This window comes from Heptranchias perlo, chromosome 21 (genome assembly GCF_035084215.1).
Source record: "Heptranchias perlo isolate sHepPer1 chromosome 21, sHepPer1.hap1, whole genome shotgun sequence".
NCBI classification, from domain to species: Eukaryota; Metazoa; Chordata; class Chondrichthyes; order Hexanchiformes; family Hexanchidae; genus Heptranchias; species Heptranchias perlo.
The window spans coordinates 20,878,376-20,901,570 of record NC_090345.1 but is presented as its reverse complement, the minus strand read 5'-3'; the positions used below and the strand labels follow the sequence as shown (position 1 = coordinate 20,901,570).

At 41.3% G+C, this 23,195-nt stretch overlaps 1 protein-coding gene across 3 annotated transcripts in view; it reads left to right on the top strand.

The window, feature by feature from the left end:
- The window catches only part of tial1 (TIA1 cytotoxic granule-associated RNA binding protein-like 1), a 30,440-nt gene extending 26,941 nt beyond the window's left edge, over window positions 1-3,499 (top strand). For all 3 annotated transcript variants that reach the window (XM_068002242.1, XM_068002243.1, XM_068002244.1), the window contains 3 exons: window positions 1,089-1,212; window positions 1,305-1,447; window positions 1,775-3,499. In XM_068002242.1, the coding sequence (XP_067858343.1) occupies window positions 1,089-1,212; window positions 1,305-1,447; window positions 1,775-1,895 (388 nt within the window). In that variant the 3' untranslated portion in view covers window positions 1,896-3,499. The remainder of the gene's footprint in view (window positions 1-1,088; window positions 1,213-1,304; window positions 1,448-1,774) is intronic.
- Window positions 3,500-23,195: the final 19,696 nt, after the last annotated feature.

Here is a 23,195-nt window from a genome sequence, read left to right as displayed (position 1 = left end):
TTTGTCGATCAGCACAAACCATTACCGCCATTTCAGTTTGAATGGCTTAAAAGTAGATTTGTGACTGTCTGCAGAATTGTTCCATTTGGTTAGGTCTCTAGCTACTTGCTGAAATATTCTTTCCAATGAATATGGGGAACTGCATGTTGGACCTCCAAAGCACTATAACTATGGATCATTAGAATGTAAATATTCCAGTCAGTTGGAAGTGAAGGTGGATTTATGCCTTCTGTTGCCCATATGATCTCAGCTGATATGGTGAGTTGCCAATATATTAATGCACCTAATGGCTGCTGATATAGCAAGAGGACTTTGAGCAGGGCACCCACATGTTTACTCTCCCAGGATTGATACTTGGTCCTTGCGCTCTCTGTTCTGATCTTAGATAGGGCTGCACGAAGGAAAACTGGAGTTAGCTTCTATCCCTGGGCTGAAAAGAAGTGACTGGAATTCCTGTTCCAGACAGCATACTTTCCAGCAGGGGTCACTAACAGTTGTGAATATCAATTGAGGATGATGTAATCACAGTTGTAATTCCTGTTATAACGTTCTCTGGGCGCTCACGAAGAATGGCTACTTGAATGAGATATTGGAGCGCTGTCACTCCAGCACAAACTAGTACCTTCCAGAGAAGAAAAGAGAAAATTTAGATGGCAAAAATAGCCTTCTGCATATGTGTACATTATGTTTGTAGAGTAGGGGTGTGCGAGCTTTTCGTTCTTGAGCTGTAGAGGCGTGTGTACCATGGAACCTTGAGGCAGCCACGTATAAAGTTTAGATGAATATTCCCATTAATTTGCATATATCAACTCACGTTGCTGGTATTAACATCTTGGCTTGTTCTTTAGAATTTATTCACCATTCAGGCAACTGCCAACCTACATGTCCACTACATTCATGCCAGCAAATAAGAGACATTAGCCTAAATGGGACAGGATTGCCCGAGCTTCTGGATTGCCAGAGCTCCAGGACCACATGTGGTCCATGGGCTGCAGTTTAGACACAGTTGAACTATGGTGAGCATTACATTTACTATCTCAATCATGTTGAAAATTATAGAGTAGCTAACATTCTTGTAATTTTTGTAGGTTTGCAACACATGATAGTGCCGCTCATGCTATAGTGTCGGTCAATGGAACCACTATTGAAGGCCATATTGTTAAGTGCTATTGGGGTAAAGAAACTACTGATTCTGCCAACAAGTATCAACAGGTAACCTGATGTACTAATTAATTCTTGCTTTTACTACTCAACATCATGAGAAGCTAATTTGTAGTAATTTTATTACTTCTGCTTTTATTCAGATGGAATTTGCTCAGCCCTGGGGTCAGTGGGGCCAGTGGTATGGCAATGCTCAACAGTATGGTCAGTATGTAGCCAATGGTTGGCAGGTGCCCTCTTATGGAATGTATGGCCAAGCGTGGAATCAGCAAGGATTTGGAGTAGAGTAAGTAATTTACTGGATAAAGCAGTTTGAACTCTCTATCGAGGCCAAGTAAAATTTCAACTTTTCGGGGAGAAACCTGGCCTGCAAAAATGTACTTCCCTATGACAAGTTATTTTAGACTGTGTAGCAAATAGAGTTTGGTAAATGTGCCTTGTCCATCTGTCCCAATGTCCCTGAAATATTTTGGCTGTAATATAATCTGTAATTTGTGTGCTTGTTGAATGATTATTGGGAAATGTATGTAATGTAACTCTTTAGTCATGTCTAAGTAATATGCAATAATCAAGTTTTACATTAAATTTATTATTGTGATTCTTTTCTTTGCAGTCAACCTCAATCTGCAGCTGCCTGGGTAGGTGGATTTGGTGCTCAGCCAGCCCAAGGGCAGGGTACAGCGGTTATACCTAACCAAGCTGGCTTTGGGATGGCAGGTTACCAGACGCAATGAGCAGGGACTCATTCTGTTTACCTACAAATAAGAGGAGCCCAGATTTTTCTAATGACAAAACATCAAAATGTTCACTGACACCATGAACAAAATATAGACTATTTATTTTAAAGCTGAATATTTTAAAGAATTCTATCACAGCTGAGCTCATGGTGGAGGAAGTGAAATATTTCTCAGTTCTGCTCTTTTTTTTTGTCGGGGAGAGGGTAAGCATATAACCTGTTCATTTGTTTTTGAAGAGCGAAGTAATTGAGAATGATGAATTTATTTTGAAAATGAAGTGCTATTGTGTATGAATTTGAAAATAAATGCAGTGTTAGTGGGAAAATGTCAACCAGACTTTTGACAATCTTTTTTTAGTTGAGCATTCCACAATATTAATTTCACAGATAATCTGTTGTAAAGGGATTTTTAAAGCCTTGTATCATAAAACCAGGCTTAATGTTCAATAAACATAAGGCAACTGAATTTCACATTGCTACGGACCAACTGGCTGCTGTTTTTTCAGGGAAGTTCTAATTCGTGGCCATCCTAAAATGCCAGTGCACTGGCATAGATTGAGATGCATCAAATTTAACACTGTACTTCAGCTTTAAATTGTTTCTTTTGCTTCACCATCCTATGCATTGAACAAGAAGCCCGATGAAGGCAACAGTTATTTTTTAAAAAGTGGGTTGCACAACACTCTAAAATCAGGAAACTATGAGAGGGAACACTGGCTATGTTTAAACTGCTGGAATCCCTTGCATTGTTTGGTTATATTAGAGGTGTGCTCTACATACATACATACATACATACATACACCTGGACAAAGGGGATTAGGGTGAAGGTTACAAGTGTAAATATCTATAGATAACATTTAATACACCAATATGATTTTTAAAGCATGCTCTAGTGTAAAGGTATCACAATTATTACTTTGTGTCAGTTAGAAGTTGTTGAAAGAGTTAAAAAAAAAAGCTATTCAATTGTACAGTACTGAAGTAGCAAGTTGCCCAGAACGTGCAATGTATGGCTGTGTTTCACAAGAGTATGTTAATATATCTTTCCTACTGCAGTTACGTGGTATGTAAAATTATACAAAGTAAATTTTGAACTGAAGCCTTAAATTTTATTTCTTCAAACTGCTTAGGGCATAGTGTCATTAATAGTTTCAGTGCTCTTTTTTGCTTTTCTACCTATTCTCTCGCTGTGCTTAGTTAATATCATGCAGGTTTATTGAACCATATAAAACTAATGCAAGGTTGAATAGTTGCATAATTTCTTCAGGCCATCTACAAATGGAGTGTTTTTAAATCTAACATGTAAAATACAACAATCATGTCAGAACCAACTGTTTAATTTTAACAGTACTATGTGCCATTTGTTAATTGAAGGTGCAGTGCAATAATCTGTACCATTTATGAAACTTCATTTTAAAGATATTTTTGAGTGGTTTGCATGTTAGTGCGATTCACATTTGTAAAAAAAATTAAATGCTAGCTCATTTGAGTGTTGGGTGTGGAATGGGTGGATTATGAAGACATGCTGAAAGCAAATTGACATTAGTCGTGTCTGGATTATTTCTTTGTTCTGTATCTAAATAAAATGATTTTAAAAACAAACTCTTTTATATGGTATCCATTTGTTAGATTTGTGTTGTCTATCAAATTTACCTTATGAAAACTGGTCTGCGTTAATGACAAATAGCAGAAAAAACACGTAGCATAATAAGAACTCTTGTCAGTCATTTAAAACTATTGTATGGGTTCAATTTCTGTTTCTCAGCTAACAATTCAAAGTATTAGAACAAATCTCACCATTTAAAAAAATTGCACTAAATTCTCTCATTCAGAGGACATAGGGATGGCTGGTGTCAAGAGTGGGCAACGATTGTTCCTTTTGAAGTAGGCATTTCTCTTGGGTTACGCCATACTTGGAACAGAGGCAACCTCACCCTGAACCTAATCCATGCTATTGCTGACCTGGGAGTACTTGATGCTGATATTTTAGTTGTGCTAGCCAGTATCTTGTACATTGTGAAATATGTTTTAACTTATTTTTGGTGCTTGTGAAGGAGATTGGTGAATGGGGATGATAGATTATATTAATCTAGATGACAACATATTCCAGGATATAGCAGGGTATTTATCATGTGCAACTGCAATCATTTTGTATGACTCTGCATATACCATTATTAAGTTTGTTACATGAGAATCTATACTGGCTATAAAATAAAACATGCAAAAATCATAGGAACAGGAGTCGGCTATTCAACCCAAGCCTGTTTCACCATTCAATTAGATCATGGCTGCTCTGTACCTCAACTCCCTCGTTGATCCATATCCTTTCCTTAAAAAAAATTATCGATCTTGGTCTTAGAAAATTTCAATTGATACAACATACACAGCCTTTTTGGGAGAGTGTTCCAGATTTCTACTACCCTTTGAGTGAAAAAGTGCTTCATGATTTCACTTCTGAAATAATTTCTAATTAATTTTTTTTCTTAATTAAAATTTGGAATAAACTAACATTTTGGTAACTGTTAGAAGCTGCACCAAACGAATGGAGGTGGAAGACTGATTTTTTTTTCAACCTTATAATTGCTTATTAAGATCTTCTGGATGTGGCTATAACAACACTACTTTTCTTCCTCCATGCTAGTGATAGATTACAGTGCATATTAATATTTTTGTAGAAATGCTACACTTTACTGAAGTAAAAAAACAAAAATTGCCTGAGCTTAAAAGAAAACTGTTGTCTTCTGCTTTGGCTGGAAGTCAGAATTGAACAAAGTTTGACCTGTTGATGATATTGTGGGTTTTAGCAATAACTTTGTCTGGAAAGCTTTTCTTCAAAACAAACTGGCAATTCTTTAAATGCACTGCTTAGGGGGAGTTAGAAGTTTTGTTGTGTAGCAGTGACTGGGTGTGGCAGTGAGGTGCACATCTCTTCTGAGGATTTAGAAGAAAGTTGAAATCTCCCTCGAGATAGTGAAGCAAGTGTTTGAATTTTCCATAAACTGATCATCAGTACTTTTCTTGACCGGTGCAGGCAGATAAATTTGTTCCACTTGTACAATAGATACAAAATAAATTTCACTAGGAAGCAGCTGTTTACCTTTCATGATCCCAGACCACTGATATTTCTAATTTACATCAATGACTTAAATTCAGAAACTCCATCTGCAAATTTGACCATTTTGCATTGGTGACAAACTAGAAAGAGCAGTGGATTCGGAGGAAACGGCACAGAAATTACAGGATTCATTGGACAAAATATGGAAGTGAGCAGAGCAATGGCTGTGAACAATTATAGGTATTGCACGTAGGTAGAGCAAAAATGGTGACACGTTCTATAAAGTGTGTTGAGAGATGGGGAGAAAGTCAACATTGTTTTGCCCGTTCTTTGGGTCCAGATATCTAGCACCTGGAATAATGCCAGCTGCCAAATAGGAAGCCAGCAACTCTTAAGTGTCCCGGCACCTGCCTGTAATGGGCATTAGGCACTTTGTATATGCAAATCGAGGTCTAAATGCTGGTTGTAGGAACCCAATTGAAATTAGTATGTAAATGAGCAATGTTTGCAGCATCTAGTTGTGCTCGGCCTTGAGTGACCCGACCAACGGTCCTTAGACCAGTGGAAGCCAGTCAAGAAATGGCCAGAAAACTTTTTTAGTTATGTTTCTGTGGAGCTGGGCGGAGCAGGAATACCCCTCCCAGCTTGACAAAAATATTAAGGATTGTTGTTGGCCTGGGCTTGGACCTGTCCCCACACCCCTTCTGCATCCTGCCTATGGGTGGGCTCAGCATCAGAGTCAGCTGAAATTCGTCAGGCTCTAACCGGTGAACTGCATCGTTATGCCCAATGGGCATCTGCAGATTGAATGTTTAATTCAAATGAGGCCTGATGCCGAACTTCAGTCAGGCATGAAGCAATTACTTCACTGACTTGCTACCTGATTTGGGCTCAAATCCAAATTCTTGGCCTAGGAGTCTTGATAGACATGTCCAGCAGCGATCAACAAAGCCAATAGGCTGTCGAATTATATAGCCAAAACGGTACATTACAAGTCAGGAAATAATGATCAGACTGTATAGTGCTTGAGTACTGTGTCCAATGCTGGTTACCAAGACACAAGTGAGACATTGAAACATTGGAGGCGGTGCAGTGAAGAGTCGCAAAGCTGATTGGTTGTGTCAAAAGCCTGAAAATTCTGGCGAAACCATAGGCTTTTCAACTTGGAGAGGAGATATGAGGTTATCTTGTAGAGGTAGATAATAGTAAGTGGTAGGGGAAAGGTAAATCTGGAAAGTCACTAAATTGCAAAAGTGGGATAAGGTGACTCTGGCTCAAACTGCTTAAAAATAAATTAGGACATATCAGGACAATCTTAACACCGTGATCAATATGTGGAATGGACTTCTATATAGAGTAGTCAAGGTGAAAACTGAAATCATTTAAGAATCTATTGGAAGCTACAATAGGAGGACTTTGGATTCTTTCTGAATAGCCTGCCACATCTAATTATTTTGATCTAATTAGCATATGGATTTTTTATAGCAATGGCCAAATAATATAACTTCAAGGATTAAATTACTTTGCATCTTTACCAAATATCTGCTGTGGCAGGCATATCCTATTGCCTACATAGAGCATCACATCAGGAAGTCTACAAAATATTTTGATGATTCTACTATGTAAAAAGTATACTCTTGTGGACTAATTCAATTTTTGGTTTAATGTACTGCTAATTTCTTGCTATTTTCATTTTGTTTTGTGTAATTAAAATTCTTGTTAATAAATTCAATTACCAGTTTCAGCTTGAAAGATATCGTTGGATAGCATGGTGTTTTCCACTTTAACAGAATGGACAGGAATGTATGATGGATAGTCCATGAAATCTCCAATGTTGTAAAAGGATAGTTGTTAACCCAATGGCATGTTAATCCCATTCACAAAAGTTTAATTTTTGGATCCTGGGAGACCTAAGAAAATTGCCATTTACTGTGAACATGACTGAAGGAAATTGGGAGATATCAAATTATAAGCATTTAGAACACATTGCAAAAGACGAAGTCTGGCTCCAAGTCATTCTCACCTGAGTCCTTCTCCACTTACTGGTTTAGTCAGCTGTATCTGTGCTCAGCTCTCATTGTACTTGACTGTAATTGTGGGTGACCAGCTACAACAACAACAACTAGCATTTATATAGTGCATTTAATATAGTAAAATGTATCAAGGTGCTTCACAGGAGCATTATCAAACAAAATTTGACACCCTGCTACGTAAGGAGATATTAGAACAGCTGACCAAAAGTTATTTAAAATTATTAATTGAGCTAGCATCTACTAATCACTTCCTTCCAATTTGAGTAAATACCCATTATCCCTACTCTCTGTCTTCTACCGCCTAACCAATCTCCTAACCATGTCAATAATTTGCCTTCAATTCCATGAACTTTAATTTTACGTTAGTCTCTTATGTGAAACTTTATCAATTGCCTTCTGGAAGTCCATATAAACTACATCCATAGATATTCCCCTGTCTACTACTTTAGTTACTTTCTCAAAAAATTCATTTATATTTGTTAGACATAACCTACCCTGAATCCATGTTGGCTCTCTAATCAGCTTAAATTTCCCTTAAGTGCTCAGTCACACTGCCATTAATTATAGATTCCAATAACTTCCCTACAACAGATGTTAGATTAACATATAATCTATAATTTTCTGGTTTCTCTCTCTGACCTTTCTTAAATTGCAAAAGTAACTCCATTATTTTTCAATCTAAAGGGACAATTCCTGAATTGAGAGAGCTTCGAAAGATTACGGCTAAAGCATCTGCAATTTCCTCACCTATTTCCTTTAAAACCCTGGGTTGGAAACCATCAGGTCCTGGGGATTTATCAGTCTTTAGTGCCATTATTTTTTCTAATACTGTTTTCTTGCTTATTTTAACTTAAGTAAGTTCTAGTCCTTGATTCATTGTTAGTTTCCCTGGAATGTCAGGTATATTATCATCCTTCTCTACTGTGAAGACGGACAGAAAGTAATTATTCAATAAGTCTGCCATTTCCTTATTTTCATTTGCAATATTACCCGCATCTATTTTTAAAGGGCCCACATTACACTTGACTACCCTTTTTCTTCTAATATAATTGTAAAAACTTTTTGTGTTAATCTTGATATCCCTTGCAAGTTTCCTTTCGTATTCCCGTTTTGCAGCTTTACTATTTTTTTTGTATTCTTTTACTGTTCTTTATATCTCTCCCAGTCCCCTGGATTTACTCTCTTCTTTGCATTTTTGTAGGCTCTTTCCTTTAGTTTTATGTTATCTCTCAACTCTTGTCAACCATGGCTGCTTTATTTGGTAAGTAGAGCTCTTGCCCCTTAGGGATACATACTGGTCCTGTATAAATTCACTAGCTTTCTGACTTGAGCTAATCTGCACTTCCCAATCTATATGAAAATTAAAGTCTCCCATTAAAACAACACAGCTTTTGCTACAAGCCTCTCTAATCTCTGAATTAATACATTCTGCCACTTCATTGCTGCTATCAGGAGGCCTGTAGACAATTCCCATTACAGTTTTAAATCCGCTCTTATTCCTCAATTCTAACCAGAGTCTCCACTGATTGCTTTCCTTCACCTATATGCTCTCTCACTAATGTTGCAATAGTATCTTTAATCAATAGTCAAGTCTAGAGTTAACAAAGGCATGGATGAGGGTTTCAGCAGCAGATGAACTGAGGCGGGGCGGAGTTGGGTGATGTGGAGGTGGAAGTAGGTGCATATTGTTTAAATAGTTTTTACTTTCAAAGTTATCTCAGAAAATGTTGATTTCACACTTTACTAGAAATCTGTCCTATTTATTGTTACAGGAGTTTATATATATTGTAACGGCCTTGGAGAAATGTGTTGTGTTTGCTCATTTTATGTTTACCTCAAATAAAAGCCTCGTCTAACCCTGTTTTAAATGTAGACCTACGTAAACCTTTTTTTGGCACCAGAGTCATTATTGTGAAGTAAAGCTCTCCTTGTAGATTCTGTGGCGATCGTCTGCTTGCTTAGTTATGAGGTTAGTCAATTAAAGTAAAAATGCTTGAAAATGGGTATGAATGGATTTGAGTCTAGTATCTATTTTGAGAGAATCGTTTTAAAACCAGATAGGTGCTAAATTACCTTTTTCAGTGATGGAGGCAGGTAAATCTTGGGAGTGCAGGTCAGGATTTAGGGGGGGGGGGGGGGGGGGTGGTAAGTGGGAGACTGGAGTCAGGAGGGGAGAGAGAGAGACTGAGGGATGGGGGAACAGATGGCCCTTGACATCAAGGCAGCATTTGACCGAGTGTGGCACCAAGGAGCCCTCATAAAATTGAAGTCAATGGGAATCAGGGGGGAAACTCTCCAGTGGCTGGAGTCATACCTAGCACAAAGGAAGATGGTCGTGGTTGTTGGAGGCCAATCATCTCAGCCCCAGGACATTGCTGCAGGAGTTCCTCAGGGCAGTGTCCTAGGCCCAACCATCTACAGCTACTTCATCAATGACCTTCCCTCCATCATAAGGTCAGAAATGAGGATGTTCGCTGATGATTGCACAGTGTTCAGTTCCATTCGCAACCCCTCAGATAATGAAGCAGTCCGAGCCCGCATGCAGCAAGACCTGGACAACATCCAGGCTTGGGCTGATAAGTGGCAAGTAACATTCGTGCCAGACAAGTGCCAGGCAATGACCATCTCCAACAAGAGAGAGTCTAACCACCTCCCCTTGACATTCAATGGGATTACCATCGCCGAATCCCCCACCATCAACATCCTGGGGGTCACCATTGACCAGAAACTTAACTGGACCAGCCATATAAATATTGTGGCTACAAGAGCAGTCAGAGGCTGGGTATTCTGCGGCGAGTGACTCACCTGACTCCTCAAAGCCTTTCCACCATCTACAAGGCACATGTCAGGAGTGTGATGGAATACTCTCCACTTGCCTGGATGAGTGCAGCTCCAACAACACACAAGCTCGACACCATCCAGGACAAAGCAGCCCGCTTGATTGGCACCCCATCCACCACCCTAAACATTCACTCCCTTCACCACTGGCGCACTGTACCATCCACTGGATGCAGCAAGGCTTCTTCGACAGCACCTCCCAATCCCACGACCTCTACCACCTAGAAGGACAAGGGCAACAGGCACATGGGAACAACACCACATGCACGTTCCCCTCCAAGTCACACACCATCCCAACTTGGAAATATATCGCCGTTCCTTCATCGTTGCTGGGTCAAAATTCTGGAACTCCCTTCCTAACTGCACTGTGGGAGAACCTTCACCACACGGACTGCAGCGGTTCAAGGTGATGGCTCACCACCACCTTCTCAAGGGCAATTAGGGATGGGCAATAAATGCTGGCCTTGCCAGCGACGCCCACATCTCATGAACAAATTTTTTAAAAATTGGGGACTGGGGCAAGGGCTAAGGCTGGGGAGAGAAATGGAGACTGGGGCTAGGGTGGGGAGGGGCTTAGAGTGGGGGACTGGGGCAAGGGTCAAGGTGGGAAGAAAGAAGAAGTCTGGGGCTAGGGCAGGGGTAGAGAGAGAGATTGGGGACTGGAGCTAAGGCAGGAGAGAGAGGGAGATTGGGGACTGAGGCTCGGGGCTTGGGTGAGAGGATAGAGTCTGGGGACAGGGGCTCAAGTGGGGGGGAATGGGGTGGGCCTGGGGCTCAGCATTTAAACAGAGCAAGAAGCAGCAGCAACATGGTGATAAGGAGTGGTGCTGAGTGAGGAGCAGCCAGTAAAGGGACAAGTGAAACCTGGGGACTTTACTGTGGGTAAACAGTGAATAATTGTTTCTACTGGTAGGTGAATGAGGAACAAAGGGACAGAAACCAAGGATTCTCACTGGAAGAACCATGGGAGAAGAACTCTCAGTACTGAAGTGTCAGTTTACATTATCCGACCAAGTAATGGAGTGGGCCTTCAACCCACAACCTTCAACGGTAACAAAACCAAACTTTCACCAGACACTAAAACTGAAGAAAAGATTGAATTAAACTAATTTGCATCTTTGTGGGGATTAAAACCCATGATCTGTTTGGAGAGATAGGAGCATAATGAGTTCATTATCACCTCCTATCACCTCCATGTTGAGGCTCAAATTTTTGGACAGGCCAGTTTTTATACTGAGTTTGCCAGCATAGAGAATTTTTTTGTTGCTTTGGGGAGCTACTAAGCTGCATTTCATACTCCTAGAGTGAGGGACTATCTGGTCATTTACATATTTTTGACCCCCACCCACAGAAAGGGATATCATAAGAGTACATTGGTTTCCGTGTAGAAATATTTAAGGCTATACCAGAAACCCGTCATTATAATTCTCCATCATACAGCCTAGGCGAACAACGTTTAATGAAGTGAGTAAATTTTGTCAAGATCAGATAGGAGGAATCTTCATGGAGTATATCAACTACCCACCTTAAGTTTCACTGTTACTGGCGTGCTTATAAATTAATCAGGACCCATGCTTTTCTGATTAATTAATACATCCTACATGTTGGTGTTTAGTGTCTACTTCCTTTCCTCTTAACTGAAATGTAATTTTGGGCGAGATGGAGCAGCTCTTCAACTAAAAAATAGTCTGAAAAGAAAAACGCTTATCGTGTGGAACATTTAAGGAAATAAGTACTTCACCTTGAAAATACGTCTTCTAAGCAATCTTTTTTAGCAAGGATTTGTAGACAAAAAATGTTTTTTCATTGAATATTTGAGCATTCAATTTTCAGATACTCGCTAAAACACAACTACTGTTTCAGTTTATGTTGTTTCCCAATCTTTATCATCAAGGTGGTTTTCAACTAATGTAATTTTTATTATTTTGTCATAGCGGAAACACAGCAAGTCAACTAGAAATAACCTTTTAGAATATAAACAGAGTAGTAGTATAAATCTAACGACACTAAGCATCTGTTGCCATGAAATAATAAACAAATTTTCACAAATGAGAGAAACACAAGTCATTGGCGACGTCCTGCAGGATTAATATATAAAGATGTTTTCCCCTGAGAACACATTCTTGAGTCTGCCTGGCATTTAGCCAACATTTAACAGGCTAGGGGTAAGCCTGGTGATTTGTGCAGCTGCAAGATCTAGTTAAACACTGTGCAAGATATAGTTTAACACTGAAACTGGCGTAGAGAAACGGGAACCACATCTGATGTCAATTTTTCTATACAGACATTCATTATTGATTTACAATTCTGCACGAGTTGAATGTGTTTTTGGAAAAGTATCTTGACTAAATATTAGCTAAATTAACTAAAGTGCAACAATATAGAGTGCTCTGTCATGTGGCAGTCCCATGTGTTATTTCAAGGAAACAAAGTGATGTGATAGACTGCAGCAACTTATGTTAGTTCACATAGGAATAGGTATTACTGAAATATTTTTTAAAATTCACCATATTAGAGAAAGAATTTGCATTTATATAGTGTCGACATCCCAAAACACTTTACAATCAATGGATTATTTTTTAAATTGTAAACAATTTTACAACACCAAGTTATAGTCCAACAATTTTATTTGAAATGCACAAGCTTTCGGAGGCTTCCTCCTTCCTCAGGTGAATGTTGTGGAAATGAAATCCTCGAACCCTTCGCATTTATAAATCACAGAACAATACCTGGTGATTACAGATAGTCTTTCCAACTGCCCGTTGCCAAGGCAATCACAGTGTGCAGACAGAGAGGTGTTACCTAAAAGGCCATCATTTTTTTAATGCACTGCCCGTATTTATGTAACCAAGAGCAGCAGCCAATTTGCACACAGCAAGACCCCACAAACAGCAAATGAATGAATGATCAGATAATCTGTTTTGTGTGGTCTTGGTTGAGGAAGGAATGTTAGTCAGGATACTGGGTGAACTTCCTGCTCTTTAAATAGTGCTATCAGATCTTTAAACATGCTGAACAGGCAGATTTAACGGTTTTTTAATGTCTCATCTGAAAGACGGCAGCTCCAACAATGCAGCACTGATGTTTCATTCTGGATTATATGCTCAAGTCTATAGCACATAGTATTGGTATTTAACATTCCATCTTATGTGTTTACATGAATTAGTTGATGTTTTCCACTGAACTCTTTTTAACTAATATTTATTTTTCTCTAATAATTCTTTAAGGACTGCGGGAGTAATTCTGCATGATGTGAAAAATCAATAGAAAAACAAAAAGTAGAGTACTTGTGTTGAGGGAAAATCTTTCCTGTATTTCAAAATTCCAGGTGTCCTGGGCCTTGCTGTGATGTGACAAGGAATTGGATTTATTACTATAATAATCCATACCACTACAATAAAATAATTAAAAATTTTAAAAGCTTAAAAAAACCAATGTAAAGCTATAATTTCTGCATGCCTGGCTTCCCTGTTCCCTCCCTTTTCCTAATTTTCCCCTATTTTTTGTTCTATTTTCATTATTTTGAACTTACTTTTATTTCTTTCTAATATTCCACACTCTACCTGTTTTCCTTTGCTTCCCACAACTCAGCATTTATTTCCCAGGTCTCAGCTTTCAATTTTCAAATGGGAACTGCATTCAAAAACTTGGACTCTGATTAAAAACTGGCTCCAAATCCCACTTGTTATTAGTCAAGCCAGAACTCTAAAGACAGGCCAAATCTTATCATTGCAGGATCAGGTTAATCTTGAATCAATTTCCAAGCTGTAGTGTAGGATGAGTTACCTTATCCATGATACCAGCAATCCAATCACATTCCAGATGAGAACTCATCCTTGGTGCAGTAGGGGTTCATATACAATATGCATTGTTCAGAAAACCTTGGCTTCCCAATTGTGCCAGTCTCCTTGCTATTTTTGAGACTGGATACGGAAATTTGATTTTTCAGCAATTACCATTGGCTCCCGGTGTTTTCTCCAACATTGAAGGCGATGAGTGCTAGGAGCTGAACCAGAGCTCAGCAGCATTATAGAAGGCTAAACACCACCTAGTAAGTTTTTAAAAAAACACACATAAATGCAAGGGTTAGCCAATTTAAATCTCATGGGATTGAAAGTTTGCTTAATTATTGGGAGTCAACCCTATTCTTTCAAAATGGACCAGTTTTGCTATAATTAAAATCCTCACCAATTTAACAAATGCCACTTTGAATATATAGCATTTTTAGTCCGATTTATTTCTATCTTTTATTTAAAAAGTTGATACTGGGTTGAACTGAAGAACAAAAAAGTGGCAATCACACTGCGGGGAGTGTACTATAGAACCCGAAACAGTCAGAGGGAGATAGAAGAGCATTAGGGCAGTAATAGTAGGGGATTTCAACTACCCTAATATTAACTGGGATAGAATAAGCATAAAAGATATAGAGGCGCAGAATTCTTAAAATGCATTCAGGAGAACTTTTTTAGCCAGTATGTAGCAAGCCCAACAAGAGAGGGGACTTAGTTTTAGGAAATGAAGCTGGGCAGGTGGAAGCCAGTCTTCAGCCAATTTGATTCACTCCACGTGATATCAAGAAACGGCTGAGTGCATTGGATAGAACAAAGGCTATGGGCCCCAACAACATCCCGGCTGTAGTGCTAAAGACTTGTGCTCCAGAACTAACCGCACCTCTAGCCAAACTGTTCCAGTACAGCTACAACACTGGCATGTACCCGACAATGTGGAACATTGCCCAGGTATGTCCTGGCCACAAAAAGCAGGACAAATCCAATCTGGCCAATTACCATCCCATCAGTCTACTCTCAATCATCAGCAAAGTGATGGAAGGTGTCGTCAACAGTGCTATCAAGCGGCACTTACTCACCAATAACCTGCTCACCAATGCTTAGTTTGGGTTCTGCCACTCATTACAGCCTTGGTCCAAACATGGACAAAAGAGTTGAATTCCAGAGGTGAGGTGAGAGTAACTGCCCTTGACAACAAGGCAGCATTTAACCGAGTGTGGCACCAAGGAGCCCTAGTAAAATTGAAGTCATTAGGAATCAGGGGGAAAACTCTCCAGTGGCTGGAGTCATACCTAGCAAAAAGGAAGATGGTAGTGGTTGTCGGAGGCCAATCATCTCAGCCCCAGGACATTGCCGTAGGAGTTCCTCAGGGCAGTGTCATAGGCCCAACCGTCTTTAGCTGTTTCATCAATGACCTTCCCTCCAACATAAGGTCAGAAATGGGGATGTTCACTGATGATTGCACAGTGTTCAGTTCCATTCGCAACCCCTCAGATAATGAAGCAGTCCGTGCTCGCATGCAGCATGTCCTGGACAACATCCAAGCTTGGGCTGATAAGTGGCAAGTAAAATTCGCGCCAGACAAGTGCCAGGCAATGAATATCTCCAACAAGAGAGAGTCTAACCACCTCTCCTTGACATTCAACGGAATTACCATTGCTGAATGTCCCACCGTCAACATCCTGGGGGTCACCATTGACCAGAAACTTAACTGGACGAGCCACATAAATACCGTGGCTATAAGAGCAGGTCAGAGGCTGGGTATTCTGCGGCAAGTGACTCACCTCCTGACTCCCCAAAGCCTTTCCACCATCTACAAGGCACAAGTCAGGAGTGTGATGGAATACTCTCCACTTGCCTGGATGAGTGCAGCGCCAACAACACTCAAGAAGCTCGACACCATCCAGGGCATAGCAGCTCGCTTGATTGGCACCCCATCCACCACCCAAAGTATTTACTCCCTTCACCACCGGTGCACCGTGGCTGCAATGTGTACCATCCACAAGATGCACTGCAGCAACTCGCCAAGGCTTCTCCGACAGCACCTCCCAAACCCGCGACCTCTACCACCTAGAAGGACAAGGGCAGTAGGCACATGGGAACAACAGCACCTGCACGTTCCCCTCCAAGTCACACACCATCCCGACTTGGAAATATATCGCCGTTCCTTCAACATCGCTGGGTCAAAATCCTGGAACTCCCTTCCTAACAGCACTGTGGGAGATCCTTCACCACACGGATTGCAGCGGTTCAACAAGGCGGCTCACCACCACCTTCTCAAGGGCAATTAGGGATGGGCAATAAATGCTGGCCTTGCCAGCGACGCCCACATCCCATAAACGAAAAAAAAAGTGGTATCAGCCATGATCTTATCAAATGGCGGAGCAGGCACGAGGGGCTGAATGGCCTACTCCTGTTCCTATGTTCCTATTTTAGCTATGAGGAAAGATTGGATACGTTGGCGTTGTTTTCTTTGGAACAGAGGAGGCTGAGGGAAGATTTAATTGAGGTGTATAAAATTATGAGAGGCCTGGGTAGAGTGGATAGGAAGGACCTATTTCCCTTAGCAGAGAAGACAATGATCCAGGGGACAGAGATTATAATTATTGGTCGAAGGATTAGAGGGGAGTTGAGGAGAAATTTTTTCACCCAGAGGATGGTCGGGGTCTGGAACTCACTGCCTAAAAGGGTGGTAGAGGCAGAAATCCTCATTGCATTTAAAAAGTACCTGGATGTGCACTTGAAGTGCCGGAACCTACAAAGACTACGGACCAAGTGCTGGAACACGGGATTAGGCTGGATAGTTCTTTTCCGGCCTGCACAGACACGATGGGCCGAATGGCCTCCTGTGCCATAAATTTCTATGATTCTATAAAACTGAACTAAAAGGAATTTAGAGAAATAGGTCTATGTCATTATATAATCAAAGTGATAAAGTCCCATGGAAGTACTTGGCCATAATAATGATGGCAATATTAGAAGAATTAGCAGTGTTAATGTAAAATGCAGTTTTGGGTAAACATGAATAGGAAGTTCAACAAAAGAAATAAAGATTATATAACATAAACATTAAAAAGTACTTGGGAGTGAGGATCGTTACTGTAAATGATTTTGGATTAAGATCAACATAATGGCCCAGAATTTGCTGTTAAGATAATGGTGAGGCTAATGGCGCTCACCGTTACTTATGCGCAAATCGTACAGCAACTTCAAGCAAGGGCAGATGTGAGGTTAAAAGTGGAAATACAAAAGTTGCTGTCCAAGATGCAGCGCTCCACCGTTAGCTTTGCGAAAATGGCATCTCGCTGTCTGCCTCACCATTGACAGGCATTGAACAGCGTGAAGTTCCTGTATTTTCATGGTAGACGCGAACTAAACTCGCCACAGAAAGTTAAGTCAAATAATTTCAAGTCTAAGTACCCTTTTAACGATGTGATAAGTGTTAATTACTGCCAGTCAACCTCTCTGGCACTGAAAATTAACTATTACAAGTGTAGAGTCTCATTCCTTCAGGTTACAATTGATCTTGGAGATTTTTTTTAAAAAAGTAATTTTTGTTTTAAATTTAATTTTTTTTACTTTTTCTTTCTGTCTCTTTTTTTCTCTCTCTTTTAATCGAATCTTTCTTTCCCTCTCTTTTTTTGCCTTTCTGTACTTGATTTGACATTGAAGTCACCATTTTAATTTACACTTCCTTCTCAGTCCTTGCGCTGTTAATTTTGCAATCCTTCAATCTGATTGGTTAAGGAGATACACAGTTGCTTGCCCCGTTCACTCAGGCCCCAGATTCCCTGTAGAGGGTGCTGCGCCATTTCCATCTTGCACTTCCAGCAAGTTGCAGCGCAAAATATCATAGAGATTAAATGGGCAAGGACAAGTCTAACTAACGGCGGGCGTTGTTTTGTTGCCCTGCTACAGCAAATTCTGGGCCTTTAGAAGATCCAACATTTACAAAACAACTACCTGCATTTTAATAGCCCCATCGTGTACTTGCTACCTGTGTGGATGAGAACAAAGACTGTAGGGAGAATGGGCAATTTGACTACGGCACTGTGGTACAGGAGGCCATTCAAGTGGGGGAATAAAAAGGAATGTGGTAGCGGTAGGGTATAGTATAGTCAGGGGGATAGACACTGTTCTCTGCAGCCATGACCAGGTGTATCCAAGGCTGTATTGCCTACCTGGTGCCAGGGTTAAGGATATCTCCTCATGGCTAGAAAAGAACTTGGAGCATGAGGGGAAGGATCCAGTTGTTGTGGTCCAGATAGGAATCAACGACATAGGTAGAACCAGGAATGAGGTTCTGCTGAGGGAGCTTGAAGAGCTAGGGTCCAAATTAATAAGCAGAATCTCAAAGGTAATAATCTCTGGATTACTACCTGGGCCATGTGCAAATTGGCATAGGGTCAAACAGATCAGAGAGGTAAATGTGTGACTTAATGAGTGGTGTGGAGACAGGGGTTTCAATTCATGGGGCACTGGCCCCAGTTCTGGGAAAAGAGGGAGCTGTTCCATTGGGACGAGCTCCACTTAAGCTCCACTGGGACCAGTGTCCTGGCGAATCCAATAAGTAAGGCGGTAGATAGGGCTTTAAACTAAAAATGGTAGGGGGGAGGGTTGAGGTAAGGGTAAATTTATAATCTAAAGAGAAAAGTAAAGGCCATGGAGTTGTGTAGCGATTTGGGTAAAGATAAGCAGTGTGACAGGAAGGGGCAGAGAGTTTAACGGTAATAGTGCATCGGTGAATAAGGTCAAATCAGGGAAAAATAGTAAAAAGTTAAAATTAAAGGCACTTTATCTGAATGAATGAAGCATTCGTAACAAGATAGATGAATTAATGGCACAAATAGATAGATTGGTTTCATCTAGTAGCCATTACTGAGACATGGTTGCAAGGTTGGGAACTAAATATTCCAGGGTACTTGACTTTTCGAAAAGACAAACAAAATGGAAAAGGAGGGGTGGGTTGGTGAGGGGGGGGGGGTAGCCTGATAATAAAGGATGACATAAAGACAGTAGTGAGAAAGGACCTTGACTCAGAAGATCATGAAGTAAAATCAGTATGGGTGGAGATAAGAGTTAACAAGGGACAGAAAACATTGGTGGGAGTAGTTTATAGGCCCCCTAACAGTCATTATACTGTTGGACAGAGTATTAATCAAGAAGTAAGAGGAGCTTATAACAATCGTGGGGGACTTTAATGTTATTATAGCATGGGCAAATCAAATTGGCAAAAGTAGTTTAGAGGATGAGTTCATGGAATGCATTCGAGACAGTTTCCCAGAACAATACGTCGTGGAACCAGCCAAGGAACAGGCTATTTTAGATCTTGTCTTGTGTAATGAGACAGGGTTAATTAGTAATCTCATAGTAAGGGATCCTCTGTGGCACAGTGATCATAATATAATAGAATTTCAAATTGAGTTCGAGAGAGACGTTCTTAAGTCAGAAACTAGAGTCTTAAACTTAAATAAAGCCAATTACATAGGTATGAGGGGCAAGTTTGCTAAGGTTGTTTGGGAAATTTGATTAAAAGATATGACGGTAGATAAGCAATAGTGAACATTTAAAGAAATATTTCATAATTCACAACGAATATACATTCCATTGAAAAATAAAAACTCCATGGGAAAAGTGATCCATCCATGGCAAACTAAAGAAGTTAAGGATAGTATTAAATTAAAAGAAGAGGCTTATAATGTTGCCAAGAAGAGTAGTAAGCCTGAGGATTGGGAGATATTTAGAAACCAGCAAAGGAAGACCAAAAAATTGATAAAGAAGGAGAAAATCGAATATGAGAGTAAATTAGCAAGAAATACAAAAACAGGTAGTAAGAGCTTCTACAAGTATGTAAAAAGAGAGTAGCGAAAGTAAATGTTGGTCCCTTAGAGGCTAAGACAGGAGAAATTATAATGAGGAATAAGTAAATGGCAGAGATGTTAAACAAATATTTTGTATCTGTCTTCACAGTAGAAGACACAAAAAACTTATCGGAATAGTGGGGAACCAAGGGTCTAACAAGAGTGAGGAACTTAAAGTAATTATTATTAGTAAAGAAAAAGTACTGGAGAAATTAATGGGACTAAAAGCCAACAAATCCCCTGGACCAAATGGCCTACATCCTAGGGCTCTAAAAGAGATGGCTTCAGAGGTAGTGGATGCATTGGTTGTGATCTTCCAAAATTCCCTCGATTCTAGAACGGTCCCAGTGGATTGAAAGGTAGCAAATGTAACACCACTCATCAAGAAAGGAGGAAGAGAGAAAACAGGGAACTACAGCCAGTTAGCCTGACATCAGAAGTTGGGAAAATGCTGGAATCTATTATTAAGGAGATGGTAATGGAGCACTTAGAAAATTATAATATGATTAGGCAGAGTCAACATGTTTGACAAATCTATTAGAGATTTTTGAGGATGTAACTAGCAGGGTAGATAAAGGGGAACTAGTGGATGTAGCATATTTGGATTTTCAATAGGCATTTGATAAGGTGCCACATAAAAGGTTATTACACAAGATAAGGGCTTATGGGGTTGGGGATAATATAATAGCATGGATAGAGGATTGGTTAACAGACAGAAAACAGAGTAGGAATAAATGGGTCATTTTCAGGTTGGCAGGCTGTATCTAGTGGGGTGCCGCAAGGGTCAGTGCTTGGGCCTCAGCTGGTCTACAATCTATATTAATGATTTTGATGAAGGGACCGAGTGTAATGTATCCAAGTTTGCTGATGATACAAAGTTAGGTGGGAAAGTAAGCTGTGAGGAGGACACCAAGGGCTCTATTTTCGCACTCACGATCGGGTGCGTTCGTGGCGGGGGTCTGCAAAAATCCGGGATTCCTGGGGCAGGTCCGGAGCCCGGCTCCAACCCGCCCACTTCCGGGTTCCCCAGTGACGTGCTCACATGCACGCGCAGCCCCCGGGACAACCTGAAGTATCTGTTCAAGTACTTTAAGTGGCAATTAAAGCCGGCGGGGTGCCACTTAAAGTACTTGAACAGATACTTCAGGTTGTTTACAGACCTGATTGACCTGATATTTTAGAAGGGATCGGATTTTGCAGTTAATTGAGACTGTTTCCCGTACTGGGAGAAACACTCCCAGTTGAAATGGACGTGTTGCAGCCATCAACCTGTGACAGCTGCAAAGGTCCATTTGACAGGTTGGGTGGGGGGAGACCCTCACTCATTGCAGGAGGCCACTCTGTCACTTTGGACAAAGTTTGGCATCCACCACCCTCCTCCTAACAATCAAATGCATAAACTTGCACACTTACCCCGGTGTCCAGACACATTTATCTACCTTGCAGACCCCCTCAAATGTACATCTTCTGGATGGGGGCTGCTGTAGCTGCAGTCATGACCTCCTCAGAGGGCGTACAGCATCACCAGCCTCACTGGCCATGCCGTCCACCTCTGACACGTGGAGCTCCACAACACAGTGCTGTGACACATCCACCGGCACAGCAGGAGGGAGGACAACCAGAGAGAGAGATGTATCGCAGAGGGCACTACGCTCGCCACAGGGTCCACAGACCGAGGCTCAGCTTCCGTGGACATGTAGTCGTGGACATCTGCAGCCTCCTTCATGCCGAGCTGCTCCCGGCTGGCCCGAGCACCATCTTCTTACCTGTCACTGTCAGTCACCACAGCCCTCAACAACTTCTCCTCTGCATCCTTCCAGGGTGCCACCGGGGACATCGCCGACGTCTCTCAGTCGTCTGCACAAAAGAGCCCTGCAAATACACCTACACCCACTCTGCAGTTACACAATGGGTGTCATCAGTTGTGGGTCTTCATAGTGATCCTCAGGAAAGGACATTATTGCACAAACCAGATAAGATTCGCAAAGATGTGGCAGTAGTGGTGACAATATAATATATAATGTGAGTTGATCAGAAATTAAATATAGGTAAACACCATGACAAACCCTCAAACACCCTTCATGCTCACGACACATTTGCCTTACGCTTCCTACTGCACATATGTGATACATGCCCTGTGGCTGCAGCACAGGTAGTGGCAGGTTGAGTGAGGCTGACCGTGAAAGAGATGCATGAGAAGGTGAGTATGAGATAGAGCCATGAGATTGTATGAGGATTGGGTTGAGTGGTAGTGGTGGGATGAGTACTGGCGAGGTGAGTAAGTACAGGTAAGATGAGGATGAGCTTTGAGTGGGTGTGAGGGGTGATGTGATAGAATAGTGTTGGCAGTGCAGAAGGAGATGTGGGGAGGGGGCAGTAATTTGGCAGACGGAGTGTAGGGGAATGAGTAAGTATACTCACTTTGGCTGACCTACTTAGGTCATTGAAGCGCCTCCTGCACTGTATGCAGGTGCGCGATATGTTGGTGGTGCAGGTGACCTCCTCTCCCACCTCGAGCCAGGCTTTCTTGGTGGCAGAGGCAGGCCGCTTCCTCCCGCCTGCTGGGGGAAGATCGCTGTCCTCCTCCTCCTCCTCACCTCATCCAATGATACCTGGAGTGAGGCATCATTAAACCTGGGAGCAGCCTTCCCCCTGGGCTGCTCCATGCTGTAATTTTTCCTATTTTCTGCAGCATCAGTCAGTGGAGGACTGCCCCTTTAAATAGGGCTCCTCCAGCTGACAGACCTTGCTGCGCATGCGCAGTCCGCCCGCCGCGCAGCTTTCCAGTGGCAAACCCGGAAGCACAGGCATGTGGCTCCAATTAGCCTGCGATTCCATGCGGAGCACACTGATTTCACCGGGCGTTACCCATGCGCCCAGTCGACCCCCCACTGAGAACCCGCTGCCCTGCTAATATCGAACCCCAAGAGTCTGCAAAGGGATATGGACAGGTTAAGTGAATGGGCAAGAAGGTGGCAGATGGAGTATAATGTGGGGAAATGTGAGGTTATTCACCTTGGTAGGAAGAATAGAAACATTTTTTAAATGTTGAGAAACTATTAAATGTTGATGTTCAGAGGGATTTGGGTGTCCTTGTACACGAAACACAGAAAGTTAACATGCAGCTACAGCAAGCAATTAGGAAGCAAATGGTATGTTGGCATTTATTGCAAGGGGGTTGGAGTACAAGAGTAAGGAAGTCTTGCTGCAATTCTACATGGCTTTGGTGAGACCACACCTGGAGTACTGTGTACAGTTTTGGTCTCCTTATCTAAGGAAGGATATACTTGCCTTAGAGGGGGTGCAACGAAGGTTCACTAGATTGCCGATCAGCAAAGAAGCTAGATCAGTCTGAGGATGTGGCGTGTTTCATGGTGTGAGAAGTGAACTTTTGTTTTAAAGTCTATGTATAGAGCGTGAGTGCTGCCTTTATTATTTTAGGTATCAAGGCGAGTAATGAAGTATATGATTCATTGTTTTATACTGTGTGCTGTTCATTTACCTGCTTTATTTAAGTAAAACTAACAGCTGGTATAGAGCTCGAGTCTTGGTCTGATATACTGTATATTCAGTCTGCCTTTTGAAGAAAGAAGAATCACTTGGAGGCATGTCATGCATTCCAGTTACTGATGTACAGAGTAAGGGTTCTCTATTGCAATCACAATTGTTTATCTAGATATTGGGCAGGAAAGGTACACATGGGATCATAAGGGACTTGAAATC